Source organism: Sinocyclocheilus rhinocerous, unplaced genomic scaffold, assembly GCF_001515625.1.
Source record: "Sinocyclocheilus rhinocerous isolate Xijiao unplaced genomic scaffold, SAMN03320098_v1.1 scaffold23, whole genome shotgun sequence".
Taxonomy (NCBI): domain Eukaryota; kingdom Metazoa; phylum Chordata; class Actinopteri; order Cypriniformes; family Cyprinidae; genus Sinocyclocheilus; species Sinocyclocheilus rhinocerous.
In genome coordinates, this window is record NW_015644367.1 from 837,923 (window position 1) to 850,832 (window position 12,910).

At 39.7% G+C, this 12,910-nt stretch overlaps 1 protein-coding gene across 1 annotated transcript in view; it reads left to right on the forward strand.

Annotated features, from left to right (window-relative positions):
* sipa1l3 (signal-induced proliferation-associated 1 like 3) overlaps positions 1-8,132 on the forward strand; it is a 133,400-nt gene extending 125,268 nt beyond the window's left edge. Inside the window, exons 14-22 of the mRNA XM_016575952.1 lie at positions 1,147-1,259; positions 1,350-1,780; positions 3,593-3,799; positions 3,909-4,071; positions 4,183-4,375; positions 4,470-4,619; positions 5,423-5,549; positions 6,678-6,759; positions 7,701-8,132. Coding sequence (XP_016431438.1) covers positions 1,147-1,259; positions 1,350-1,780; positions 3,593-3,799; positions 3,909-4,071; positions 4,183-4,375; positions 4,470-4,619; positions 5,423-5,549; positions 6,678-6,759; positions 7,701-7,847 — 1,613 coding nt within the window. The 3' untranslated portion in view covers positions 7,848-8,132. The remainder of the gene's footprint in view (positions 1-1,146; positions 1,260-1,349; positions 1,781-3,592; positions 3,800-3,908; positions 4,072-4,182; positions 4,376-4,469; positions 4,620-5,422; positions 5,550-6,677; positions 6,760-7,700) is intronic.
* The last annotated feature ends 4,778 nt before the right edge of the window (positions 8,133-12,910 follow it).

Consider the following 12,910-nt stretch of genomic DNA (forward strand, 5'->3'; position numbering starts at 1 on the left):
AGGGGCGAGGTTGTGGTTAGAACGCTTGGTTGAGTGCATCAGACGAGACGATGAAGAAGTTCATCAAAGCCGGAACTAATCGAGCCGTTTGTGCCAGGCTGGGGAGAAAGGTATTTTAATAATGTAAATTATGTGAAAAATAATGCGTTTTTCGAACCACCAAGCATGAGAGCATGTTCTAGTACACCCCCAAAACATAATCAAGACTTTGTAAAAGAGCATAATAGGATCCCTTTAAGTAGCGATCTCTTTGAGCCCTTGCCTAGACAGTGCTATCTCCCCTGCTAGGGTAGTAAGTAGATAGCCCACTCTCTGTGGTCTGAGCAGCTCTGTAGGAAAGCTATCTAAGCTATGTTATTCTGGTCCACAAGCCTTCATAAGACATTAGGGACATAACTATCTGAGGATAGCTGTGTTCTAGCTCAGCAGCTACTCTCTTTATCTGTATTTATGTAGCGATCTCTAGCTCCTCTAGAGGCTTTCTAGTTAGCCTCTTCAGTGGTCTTGTGTATTCAGGCTAGTTCTGCTGACATAGCATAACTATCTGAGGATAGCTGTGCTCTTAACTTGGGTGGGATGTTCCCCTTGATCTATTCGGGTTCCCCCGTTTCTGCCAAGTTGCGTGAGCGACCCGTGGTGTCAGTGGCATGGCCCCTGTCTTAGGAAAGGCTCGGTGTATGTTTGTCGCTTCATTGGTGCTCTCCCACCAGGTGGACAGGCATGCGCCTCGGCACGGTGTGGTTGGATTTCGTTCCCCATTGTGCCCCCTAGGGGGCGCAGCGTTGAGTTCCCTAGAAGGGGAACATCTCAGGTTACGCATGTAACTATGGTTCCCCGAGAGGGAACGAGACGCTGCGCCCCTTGCCATGCCTTCGGCCTGCCTGCCTGTCTACGTCTCCTTCAGACAGCTACAGTGGATGACGTATTCAGCAGGTGCCCTTTTATACTTCCGGCCATCTTGCTTTGACGTCATGGGCCAGGTGGGCCAATAGATTGGCGTTGTTTCACACGTGCTTCAGACACCGGTCATGCAGGCTGCATGCATCCTCTCGTTCCCTCTCAGGGAACCATGGTTACATGCATAACCCGAGACGTTTTGTGTCAGTGTGAATTGGACTTTACCATTTGTGTTTGTGTGTTGGACAGAGCCCATGTGGCATGTTTCTGCTTCATCACGAGGTGTGTCAGTGGGCTCAGCTCCGAGAAGACAGACTCGACAGGACGTTGCAGGGAAGGACTCTCCAAACCGCCACTCTAAGGTAAGAGGTCATCCTCATCATCAGGGCAGCCAGGAAGTTATGTTATTTGGCCCTTGTGTACTAATCACTCTTCCTCCTGTTCTCTCTCAGGGTGAGGCACACTATTCCAGTCACTCCAGCAGTAACACCCTCTCCAGCAATGCTTCCAGCAGTCACAGCAACGAGCGCTGGTTTGACAGCGTGGGAGGTGGGGTTTCTGGTGCCCTGAGTGACCCCTCAGACCCCGACCCTGACCCCATGTGCAAGGGAGGGTCCAGTGACAGTGGCATCGATGCATCTCTTTACACGCCAAGTCCTAACACTAAAGGAGCCAAACCTAGCCGCAGCCTAGCAGGAACCCCCCATAAACCTCTGCATGGCTCTGCTACCTACAGCGGCTTGCAGGAGCTGTCCGGAGCGGCAGGAGAGGGTCGTCGCAGGGAGTCGTCACCCATCATTGCATCTGCCAATCAAAGCAAGAACTATCGCACACGCACATTCCCCCCTCCTGGATCAGCCAATTTCGACAACTTCAAACCAAGGTGTTGTATTTATTCTGAAATGTATACATTAGTGTTCAAAAGTTTGGAGTCAGCAAGATTTTTTTTAAAGAAATTTATACTTTTATTTAGCAAGGATGCATTAATTAATCAAAAGTGACAGTAAATACATTTATAATGTTACAAAAGATTCCTATTTTAAATAAATGCTGTTCTTTTGAACTTTCTATTCATCAAATAATTTTAAAAAATGTATTCCAGTTTACGCATAAAACAGTTTTAACACTGATATTAATAAGAAATATTTTTTGAGCACCAAATCAGCATATCAGAATGTTTTCTGAAGGATCATGTGACACTGAAGACTGGAGTAATATCTGCTGAAAATTCAGCTTTACCTTCACAGGAAAAAATTAAGAGTGAAAAAAAAAACAGTTGTAATAATTGTAATAATATTTCTGTTCCTGTAATATTACTGTTTTACTGTATCTTTAACCAATAAATGCAGCTTCGATAAACATTAGAGACTTTTAAAAACATTTTAAAAATCGTACTGACCCAAACTTTTGAATGTGTAACTCGATAAACATAGCAAAGCACAATATACATATGGGATAATTCAGGTCTGATTGACAAACAAATGCGCACGAACAGCAGTGATGGCCAATAATGGATTATGCCTGCAATTATAGCATGTTATAAATGTGTTTTTCAGTGTTAAAAGGGGTCATATGATGCTGCTAAAAAGAACATTATTTGGTGTAATGAAATGTGTTTATGCGGTTTAAGGTTCAAAAAACATTATTTTCCACATACTGTACATTATTGTTTCTCCTCTTTGCCCCGCCTTTCTGAAACGTGTCGATTTTTACAAAGCTCATCGGTCTGAAAAAGCGAGGTGTGCTCTGATTGGCCAGCTATCCAGTGCGTTGTGATTGGCCGAATTCCTCAAGCGTGTGATGGAAATGTTACGTCCCTTACCATATTGTGATGCCTGCGGCAACCACATGTGACGACCCCGGGCTGGACTCCGCTTCGTCCACGGTGAAAGCCGATCCGGTGATCGACAACGCGAAGTTGAAGTATTTCCTCAGCGACAAGCATGGATCAGCTCCAGGCATGACGAAATTATATCGTCCTCTTTTGGAAGGCCAAACAAAGTAGTTTCGCTTTCACAACGAAGCACACAGCGCCTTCACGACATGGGAAGCCCCGGCTTAGCGTGAGCTGAGGCCGGGCTAGAGTGAGCGGAAGCCGCGGCTTAGCGTGAGCTGAGGCCGGGCTAGAGTGAGCTGAGGCGGCGGGGTCGAGAACGGTGCACTCGGCGGATGCAACGAATGAGCGGCAACCACATGTGACGACCCCGGGCTGGACTCCGCTTCGTCCACGGTGAAAGCCGATCCGGCGATCCACAGCGCGAAGTTGATGTATTTCCTCAGCGACCAGCACAGATCAGCTCTAGGCATAACGAAGCGGATATCGTCCTCTTTTGGAAGACCAAACAAAGTAGCTTCGCTTTCACAACGAAGCACACAGCGCCTTCACGACATGGCGGCGGCAACAACAATACTACAGCGAGAATAAAAGTTACGCCTTCTTTCTTTGCGTGAACATTTGGGCAGCGTTATGCAAATCTTCCCAGATCGTGACGTAGGTATGTGGGGGCGTGTTAGAACGAGCCGTTTTAGGAGGGTGTGGTTAACTCTTAACTTTTATAAAGAATATCTCTTTGGATTTGAGACTTTAGTCTTTGCAACTTTAAAGATCTTCTTTACATATGACCCCTTTAATAATTCAGTATAATCCTGACATACCAGCATATGAATTGTGTGTATTTTTGTTTCTGGGATTTAGGACCTGCTATACCCCTCAAGGGTACAAGACCCCTGCTGTGGCCGATAAACCCCGGCCTTTCAGATCTTCAACAGTCACACCCACACCAGGCGCTGCCCAGCTGTCAAGCTCCGCCCCCAAGTCATTTAGTAAAAGCAAGAGTACATGGCAACAGGAGGAGAACAGCACAGCAACCAGCACCACCTCCACTGACAGCAACGGCAACAAGTATGTGTGTTTGTGAAATATATATTTCATGTTTATGAGAAGGCTGATGGATTATGAAATAGATGCATGACATCTGAATCTTGGTCCTGATTATTATGTGTGCTTTCAGGCAGGTGGATACGAACAGTAAGAATGTGTTCGGACAGCCCCGGTTACGTGCCTCTCTGAGGGACCTGCGCTCACCACGCAGATCTCACAAGAGCACCATTGAGGACGACTTGAAAAAGCTCATCATCATGGACAACCCTACAGAGGCACCATCACGGAATGCGGTGAGCACACACGAACAACCCTAAACAGAGACAAAAAATACAAACCTCTGCTTATACACATGACAATCTATCAAACTCGTTTGTGCGTTGTGTGTTTGTGCTCCTCTACAGTCTCCTCATCGGACCTTGCAACGTACTTTCTCAGATGAGAGTCTGTGCAGTGGACGGAGAGATTCTAGTTATGCAAGCACGCCTCTTTTTGAAGGACAAGTGCCGCCCAGTGACCTTCTCTTCACCTGCACGCTGCCTACTCGCCGCCACGGCCACAACACCAATCATGAAGCCCTCATGCCTAGTAAGAAAGGTAGGTGTCATTTGCTAGTCATAGTCAGTTGATAAGCTTTTACTCTTATCTGCTAATAGTTTTGGGGTAAACTGTCAACTTTTTGTTTTTCCAGTACCGTTGTCTGCATCAGAATTATCTCTAACTGAGGTGAGGGATAAAGTTCCACCTCTCAGAAGACTGGACCCTGGACTCATGCCCCTTCCTGACACTGCCTGTGGTCTAGAGTGGTCCAGCTTAGTAAATGCGGCCAAAGCATATGAAGGTATGAGACAGTGTTTGTTTGACACGTCTGTTTCTAAAGTCAAACTAAGATACTTTAAGTTACGGGAGCCCATTTTATGTTTTGGTTAATCATAATTATTATATAAAAAAGTACATACATAAAAAGTCGATTATGATCTTTTTTTCCATCATTGTGACTTATGTCATAATTAGGACTTTTTATTCCATAATTTGGACTATATCTCAATTTTGACATTTTATATCATAATTGTTTATGACTTTATCTCAATGTCAACTTTTCATCTGATTTCAACATCTTGTGTAATTTATTTTATTTTTTTTCAGACTTTTTTATCTCAATGTCAACTTTTCATCTGATTTCAACATCTTGTGTAATTTATTTTATTTTTTTTCATTTCGACTTTATCTCATAATTTTCTTTTTATCTCTTAATTTCAACATTTTAAGTCTTAATTTTGACTTTTTATCGCATAATTGCAACTTTTCATCTCACAATTCTCAACTTTTTGGTCGTAATTATAATTTACCAAAGCTTGATTTTTTTTTCTCATGTGGCAGAAATGGGCTTCCATATAAAGGTGATGTCATACTTTCTCCTAACCTGACTTAATATGCATTGACTATAAATAAGCCATTTGTAGGATGAATCCACTGAAGAGTGTAAACATTGTGACTCTGTATGGTTTACAGACTTTACCTTTAAGTTTGTTTTGTTCTTGCAACAATCCCATGTAGTATAAAAAGGCTGTAAGTATAAAGTATAAGGGCTATGTAGTATAAAATCATCGTAATCTGAATGATTAAATCTGTGTTTTTTTACAGTGCAAAGAGCTGTTTCTTTATTTTCATTGTCTGAGTCTCACGCGGGCAGCAATGAGTTGAGACCCGTCATCAGCCCGGTGCATTTCCACACGCCACAGACTCCCCGCACCACTCCTACTTTCAGCAGGTAAGAGGCACACACATACCCCTGTACTGTATATAAACTTGCTTTTCCTCCGAGTTCTCTGCAGTTATTGTTATACCAACGGGTCAATGCTGGCTCTTCAATTCTACATAAAGTTTGCTTAACCTCAAATTAACTCATTCCTTCAATCATGGATTAAGCAGGGCCTGAATTTTGTTTTGGAAAATTGGTGGATCTTAATGGGGGGATTTTTTTTTAATTTGAGGGGGGAGTTGGAGTATTTTTTTAGACATATTTTTAAACTACAATCATCCAAATGTTTCGTAGCCCAGTGTATTTATGTTTTACAATTTATAATGTTGTTGATTCATATTTATATTGTGAGGAAGATACTTAAAAAGAACTTAATTGAATAATAGAATTGAATTTATTTTAACTAAAAAAGACAAGTAAACTGGCAGTAATAAAATAATTAACAAAATAAATGACAAGCAATGGCACAAACAAATACAATAACAATATACAACTAAAATTCACTGCTTTGTTTTTCAGGTAGTTATAACAGTAATATTCAGGTCAGAAATACCACAGAAACAGAATAATCTATTTTACTTTAAAATAACACTGGTTAGTCTTCAATGTATAAATAAACATTAATGACAGACAGCAGCAGGTTTATTTAGGTTGCTGTCTCTTTAAGACCTCATGCATGGATCTACACATAAGTTTTGTTTCTCAACTGTTTACATTCACTTAATAGCCTATATACCGACAATGTTTAGTATAAATCGACTGTTTACGTGAATACTCATCAAGACGAGCATTTTGACAATTTTGTATGTATTTGGCCGCAATATGGCGCAACACAACTTCATTCTGTAGTCGTGTGCTCTCAGATATGGCTCTGTGTGCGCGCTTTGGGTGTGAGCTCACAGAAAGGGGTCTCACAGAGAGCGCGCAAGAACTGAATTGAGCTCTTGAATGTTTGAAATTGTAAGCACGTGCAAATGATACATTCCGTCATCTGTCCCGAGCATCTTTCACACTGAAATATTTGCTGGAATTTCCCGCATTACAAGTGCGGAAACTGCGGGAATCAGTAGAATTATGAATATAATTTATATTCTAGGATACTGGTTTTCATTTGTTTTTAATTTGTGCATATTGCAGTGAAGAGGCTCCCAATGACCTGTCTGGGCGTCTGTGTCATCTGGAAGTCATGCTGAAACAGCTGAACAGTGATCTGGAAAAAGTGAGTTACATTGAATGAACCTGACCGGTGCAGGACAGGTTCACTAGGGATGGGTATTTTGAGTAATTTTGTTGCCGAGTATTCAAACACATAAAGTAGTTGGTTACATGAAAATGTTAATTTAAGTTTAAATTAAGTTATTTAAAGTTGAAATATGGCACACTTGTCAAATTCATATTTTATTCAAAAAACAATCTGATAAAGTTACCAAGTTTCTTGTATCACTTTTGTGTTTTCTTTCCACCACAAAAGCGAGTCCTCGTCCAGTGGGGTGTGTGAACAAGCATGTCAATAGAGCGCTGCAGGGATGATGTGTTTTTGTAGGCCAACCCAGTAGTTGACATCACACTGGTTCCCTCAACATTTTTCCATTGGCTTTTGCGTCATTGCAGGAAAAAAAAAAAACTATGTGACAAATAAAGGTTTATGATTCCTTCACAAATGAACACAACTTTTATTAATTTTGAAGCCTAAATAAAAAGCCTAAGTTAGGCTATAAACAAACTACACCATGGTCACATGACTTCAACACCACCATTGAGATTCTGACAGCTGTTTCAGTCTTTATTTAAAAATCTAAACATTGGAAAGTTTGAGTTTAGCCATTTCTGGTGTAAGTGGGGCATTATTGGTGTACTTTATGTTGTGGAATAAATGTGAAAATATATTTTTAGGACTCACTCCTGCAGCACTTATAATGGCACACTTGGATTTCACACATATCCACTGTGGCACCCAATTCACTTTTAAAAGCGAGATTTAAGTGAAGAATTCAGTAGAAATACATACCTACAACATGCAAATAAAATCCATTTGTGAAGTCTAAATATTGTTTTCATAGTGGATTAGTTGGTGCAGAACAGTACTTGACTAGCTGATGACATTATTGTAATTATGCTTCTCTCTTCCCTCATCTGTTCCTTCCTGTCCCACCCTCTCAGGAGAAACAGGACAAGGCAGCGTTGTTAGCAGAGATGGCTAATCTGAGGCAGAACAACCAGCGTCTGCAGGAGGAATCGCACTCAGCCAGTGAACAGCTCCGCAAGTTTAGCAAAATCTTATCCACTACCATGCCCGAAAGGAAATGACTGTTCCCTTTCATTTGAGAGAAGATGAGAGGAGATCTTTACGTACCTGTACTTTGCCTAATATGGCACGTTAAGTGCCAACAGCTAATTTAATTCACAGTCTCTTATTATCCAGTGCATCTTCTGTCCTGCTCGCCCTCACCACACACCATACTGTGAGCTTTATGAAAGTGTGACGGAGGGAAACTGAAAGAGTTTATGTGGGTCTGCCTGATGACTTGAGACTTTAAAGCTTTAACTTAAAGCCGGTACAGAAGTACAAATGTCTATTTTTAAACAAACAAACAAACAATTATCCAGTGCATCCTCTGTCCTGCTCGCCCTCATCTAGACAAGTCTGCCAGCTCGTCCTCACCACACACCATACTGTGAGCTTTATGAAAGTGTGACGGAGGGAAACCGAAAGAGTTTATGTGGGTCTGCCTGATGACTTGAGACTTTAAAGCTTTAACTTAAAGCCGGTACAGAAGTACAAATGTCTATTTTTAAACAAACAAACAAACAAACACGCGCGCGAGTCCTACCTTGAAGCGAGCGATCTCCTCATCTGATCGAACTACTTTCGGAACTATTTTCTCATTGTAGATTTATTTTTGTACTCGACGAGTCGACACTAAGCTTGAGCCGGTAAAACTGAGAGACGCTAAACATCAGAGAGGCCTATTTACTGCACAGTCAGCTCAACAGCCAAAAAAAAAAGCAACAGAAAATCGAAACTTGAGCCACGTGAGAGATCCTACCTTTCCCAACACGTTGCGAGAAATCACGGTACTGTAATTGTGAGGAAAAGTGCAGTGCTCTGGGAATGACTCACAGATAACATGTCACTGTAAACTATAATTCTACATCGCATAATCATGTGCAGGTACTTTAAACGCTATTCATATTTATAGTGGCGATTGTTCAAACCATTCTCATCTCAGCTGATTTATCATCCAACCGACTTCCTATAGGGATCATAGTGACTGAACCTCTGCAATAATGGCTCTGGAGATCTTCACTTCTCCAGAGATGGAGAACCGCCATCACTTCTAACAGAAACACGTGACCAATGATAGCAACCACTACTAAAACTGTGATGTTACACCCAAGTCTTTGATAGTTTCCTCTGTGCATGGACATCGCTCAGTCTTTAAGTGACAGTGTCATGTGACAGGAAATGCCACTTGCTCTCTTATGTAGGGTTTTGGCATAGCACTGTGTGTAAACTTGGGCTGTTCTGTCCGATTTCCACACTGTATATGTATATGTATATGCAAAGCCGACACTTAAGAAACCCTGGTCAGCTGTGTTCCATACAGACTCTATTTTTCTATTTGTATTTAGTTTAGGTTTATCAGGTGAAACGACTGTTGGCATTAGATGGCTGTTTTCAACTTCTAGGCAGATCATCGTGTTTACATACTAAGACGATCCGCAAAGTACTCTTCCAGAGTTATACGCTCTGGAAAATCTTCAAGAGTAACTGGAATAACAGTCAGGCTGGATCGAATATGGTTTATCATGTACCCCATGTTACTCTGTACATGTCTGCCTTAAAGTGGTCAGCTGTGGCCAGTGATGTGACTCATATCAGCTCTCTCCATCCCTTTAGCCTGATGTGACTGGAAAAAATATCTCCTCCTCTCTCAGGACCCGTAAGCTGCCCTCTCAATGACCTGATCTACTCGTCTCTGACCCGTTTATTCACGTGAAAGCAGAAGCACGGCAACAGTCGGTTGACTTAATTGTATTAGTCATCATAGCTATAAGTGAAAATATAATGTGTCTGCTCTGCTCAGATACACAAAAACAACTATATACATGCCTATTACAGTAACTAGCATTGTAAAACGCAAAGGTTTTTGTTTATTTATGGGGTGAGAGATACAAATAAGACCTGACATCATTCATTGCAATTTAGTAGTGTAATTGTACATATAGTGATTTTATACAGCTTTGAACTGCTGATAGCTAGCATAGCATGTTCTCCCCACAATAAATTATGAGGAAAAAGGAATAGTCCACCCAAAAATGTCATTTATTCACCCTCATGTTGTTCCAATCCTGTATGTCTTTATTTCTTCTATGGAACATAAAAGAAACTATTTTGAAGAACGTTGGCAACTAAACAGTTTTGGTTCCCATTGACTTCCATTGTATTCTTTTAATTTCCACAGAAGAAAGCAGGTCATACAGGTTTGGAACAACATGAGTAAATGGGAATACAATTCTGTATACATGCTGGAAGCTTTTGTTTATACATCATCACTCTGGGCTTGCAAAGTCAAATGGTCATATTATGATTAGCTCATTTGCCCCGCTGTTTTAGATCCATTTTTACTGTTTTATCAGATTCTCATCTCATTGCTGTGACTACAAGAACTTCACCCACTGTGTGTTTTTCTGTCAGTGAAGTGGGAGGTTTTGCAGACTCTTGGTGTCTCACTCAGTTCTGGGTTACTGGGTGTCATATCTACACCATGGATTGTCTTATGATTTCTGTTTGATAGTTGGGTGGAGGTGTTTTTAATTGTGTTTATTTTTAAATATAGGTAAATATGAGTAATATACTTGTGAAAACATCTATGTGCATCTGTGTTGCGCATTCTTAAATCATGGCAAATTATATAGTCAAGCTGTAATATTTGAAGGTTTCTTTTTTATGTGTAATATTTTGACTATTTATTTTGATTCTTTCCTTGTTTTGTTTTTTTTTTAATACAGAAAGTCAAATTCACGGTGAAAATTACAAGACTACAGATTTGGTACTCACATTATTGGAGGGTACGGAGTTGATGTATTTTTTAGTTCGTCCCTTATATTTCATTTGATTCGTGATCTTTTGTACAAAGCTGATTTTATCCTATTCTTTTATTTTTAAAGAAACTTTATTGTAATTCATCTTTTTGTCTCTTGCTTCATGCATGAAACAGTGGCTCTAATGCCTCGATTAACTATTGATAACTGATAAATCTTTCAGTTTCTTTTGGGGATGTTGTATCAATGAGTGTACATTTAATATGTGTAAAATATGTTTTCATTATTTTATAAAAAAATATATTAAAATATTTCATAATGATAACATTCTTGACCATTGTTTTATTTGACTAATATGTTATGCTACACTGGAAGAGCAAAGTTGTACAAATGCCAGCTTGTTAAAAATTTACATATTATTGTTGTTATGCCCATAAATTCTTGATGAGGTCATACTAAGAGGAATACAAGTCTAAAAAGTTCATTTATTGAAACTAAGCTGCAAAAAAGGGATAGTTCACCCTAAAATGAAAATTCTGTCACCCTCAAGTTGTTCCAAAACTGCACGAGTTTCTAATTTAGTAAATTATGACAGAAATTTAGACATTTTGGGTGAACTACCCCTTTAAAACCTAAAACCTTAACAATGGCACTTTATATATATATATATATAGACAGAAATACTACTAAATACTGCTATTCAAAAAAAACAGAAGAACAAAAATAAAACTTGATATACAATAATAAAAAAAAAATTTTATTCTCTTGAGTAATGTTAAACACAGCCCTTACGTTATTCAGAAGTTAATTTATCACTTCCCAACAGAGATGCTAATGCCACATAATAGAGCTAATTAGGTGTGTAACTGAGTAACTGATGCTTTTTCTGTGTAGCTACTCTATTTAATTCTTGCACTGCCGCTGAAAACTTGGAAATGCAGTTTGATCTCGTCTCGAAAACCAGATAAATAGTTGTATACACGTAAACGCATTGTGGTGGTGAACTCTGCGTCTCGCTGATGGGAAAGTGTTATTTTGGTGTTCTTCTCCAAACAACTGCTCTATGTATAAGTAACTGGCGAGTAGCACTGTCGGTTTTGACCCAAGAGATCATTTAACATAACTGAAATGAGTTTGATGTTAATTGTTGAGCGATGTAAGAGTACGCTGGACACAAAACGCGATGGAACGCTTCCATACCGCGCTGCTGCCGCCGCCGCCGCCACAGAGAACAACAGCGCCTCCCGCTGGAACAAAAGATCGTCGGGCTGACTAATTATTTGCTCCCTCTGCTGGTCATAAACGCGTAAAGCACGATAACATAGAAGGCATCCCTAATTTAAGATGGAACAATCAGACAAAATTTAAAAACAATTACAAAATATATATGCTTTACATGTTGGTGTATTAATGACAATATTAATAATTAAAAATATTAATGCATATGTAAACAAACAAATAAATAATAATGTCATTATTTCCCCATAAATTGAACAAGTTTATTTATTTTTTTTTTTTTTATTATTATTATTGTATTTATTTTTGGAGAAGCCAAAATGTTGCTCAGGTATAAAGATAGCTTTTAATGCAAGGCTCATTAAATATACTTAAATAAACTAAGACATTTTTATTTATTTATTTTTATTAAAAGTTACTGTGTTCTAAACAAACATGAATTAACAATATATAAATATATTGTTGCTCATAATGCTAATGAATTGACATTTTGTTAAGTGTTGTCATAATTGTAATATCTAGTATATTTTTCAATTGAGAAGAGCTGGATGCCATTAGAAATAAAATTAATTAAATTATAAAGCCGTTTTTCCCAGCAACAATTAAATTAAAACGATGTCCAACGTCAATTAGACTAGAGAACCAATGAAGCATGTTTTATTTGATCATACAGTGTTTAAATCAAGGCAACAGACGGAAATACAGCTTGTATTCACTACTGGTTCACTGTGTCAAAGCCCCGACCCACACACACACCACATCACAGCCCTCACACAGCTTCCGTTCAGAGTTCATTTACTTGGTAACTGGTTCACTGTGTCACAACCCCGACACCATGACACCTCTCGGAGTCGGGACTCCCACTGCTCAGTGGCGGTTCTAGACCAGTAATTTTGCATTGTAGTGTGATAATAATATAAGCAACAGCGGACACTTGGATACTTATAAATATTTTCGTTACCTGTATCTTTTTTTTTTATAAAGCTCTGATGAATAACGTTATGTAAAGCACGCAGTGTCTGCATGCGTTCTTGCTTTGAGTAATTTCCTCTTGACATAAAGCCCCCCCCCCCCCACTAAAACCACAA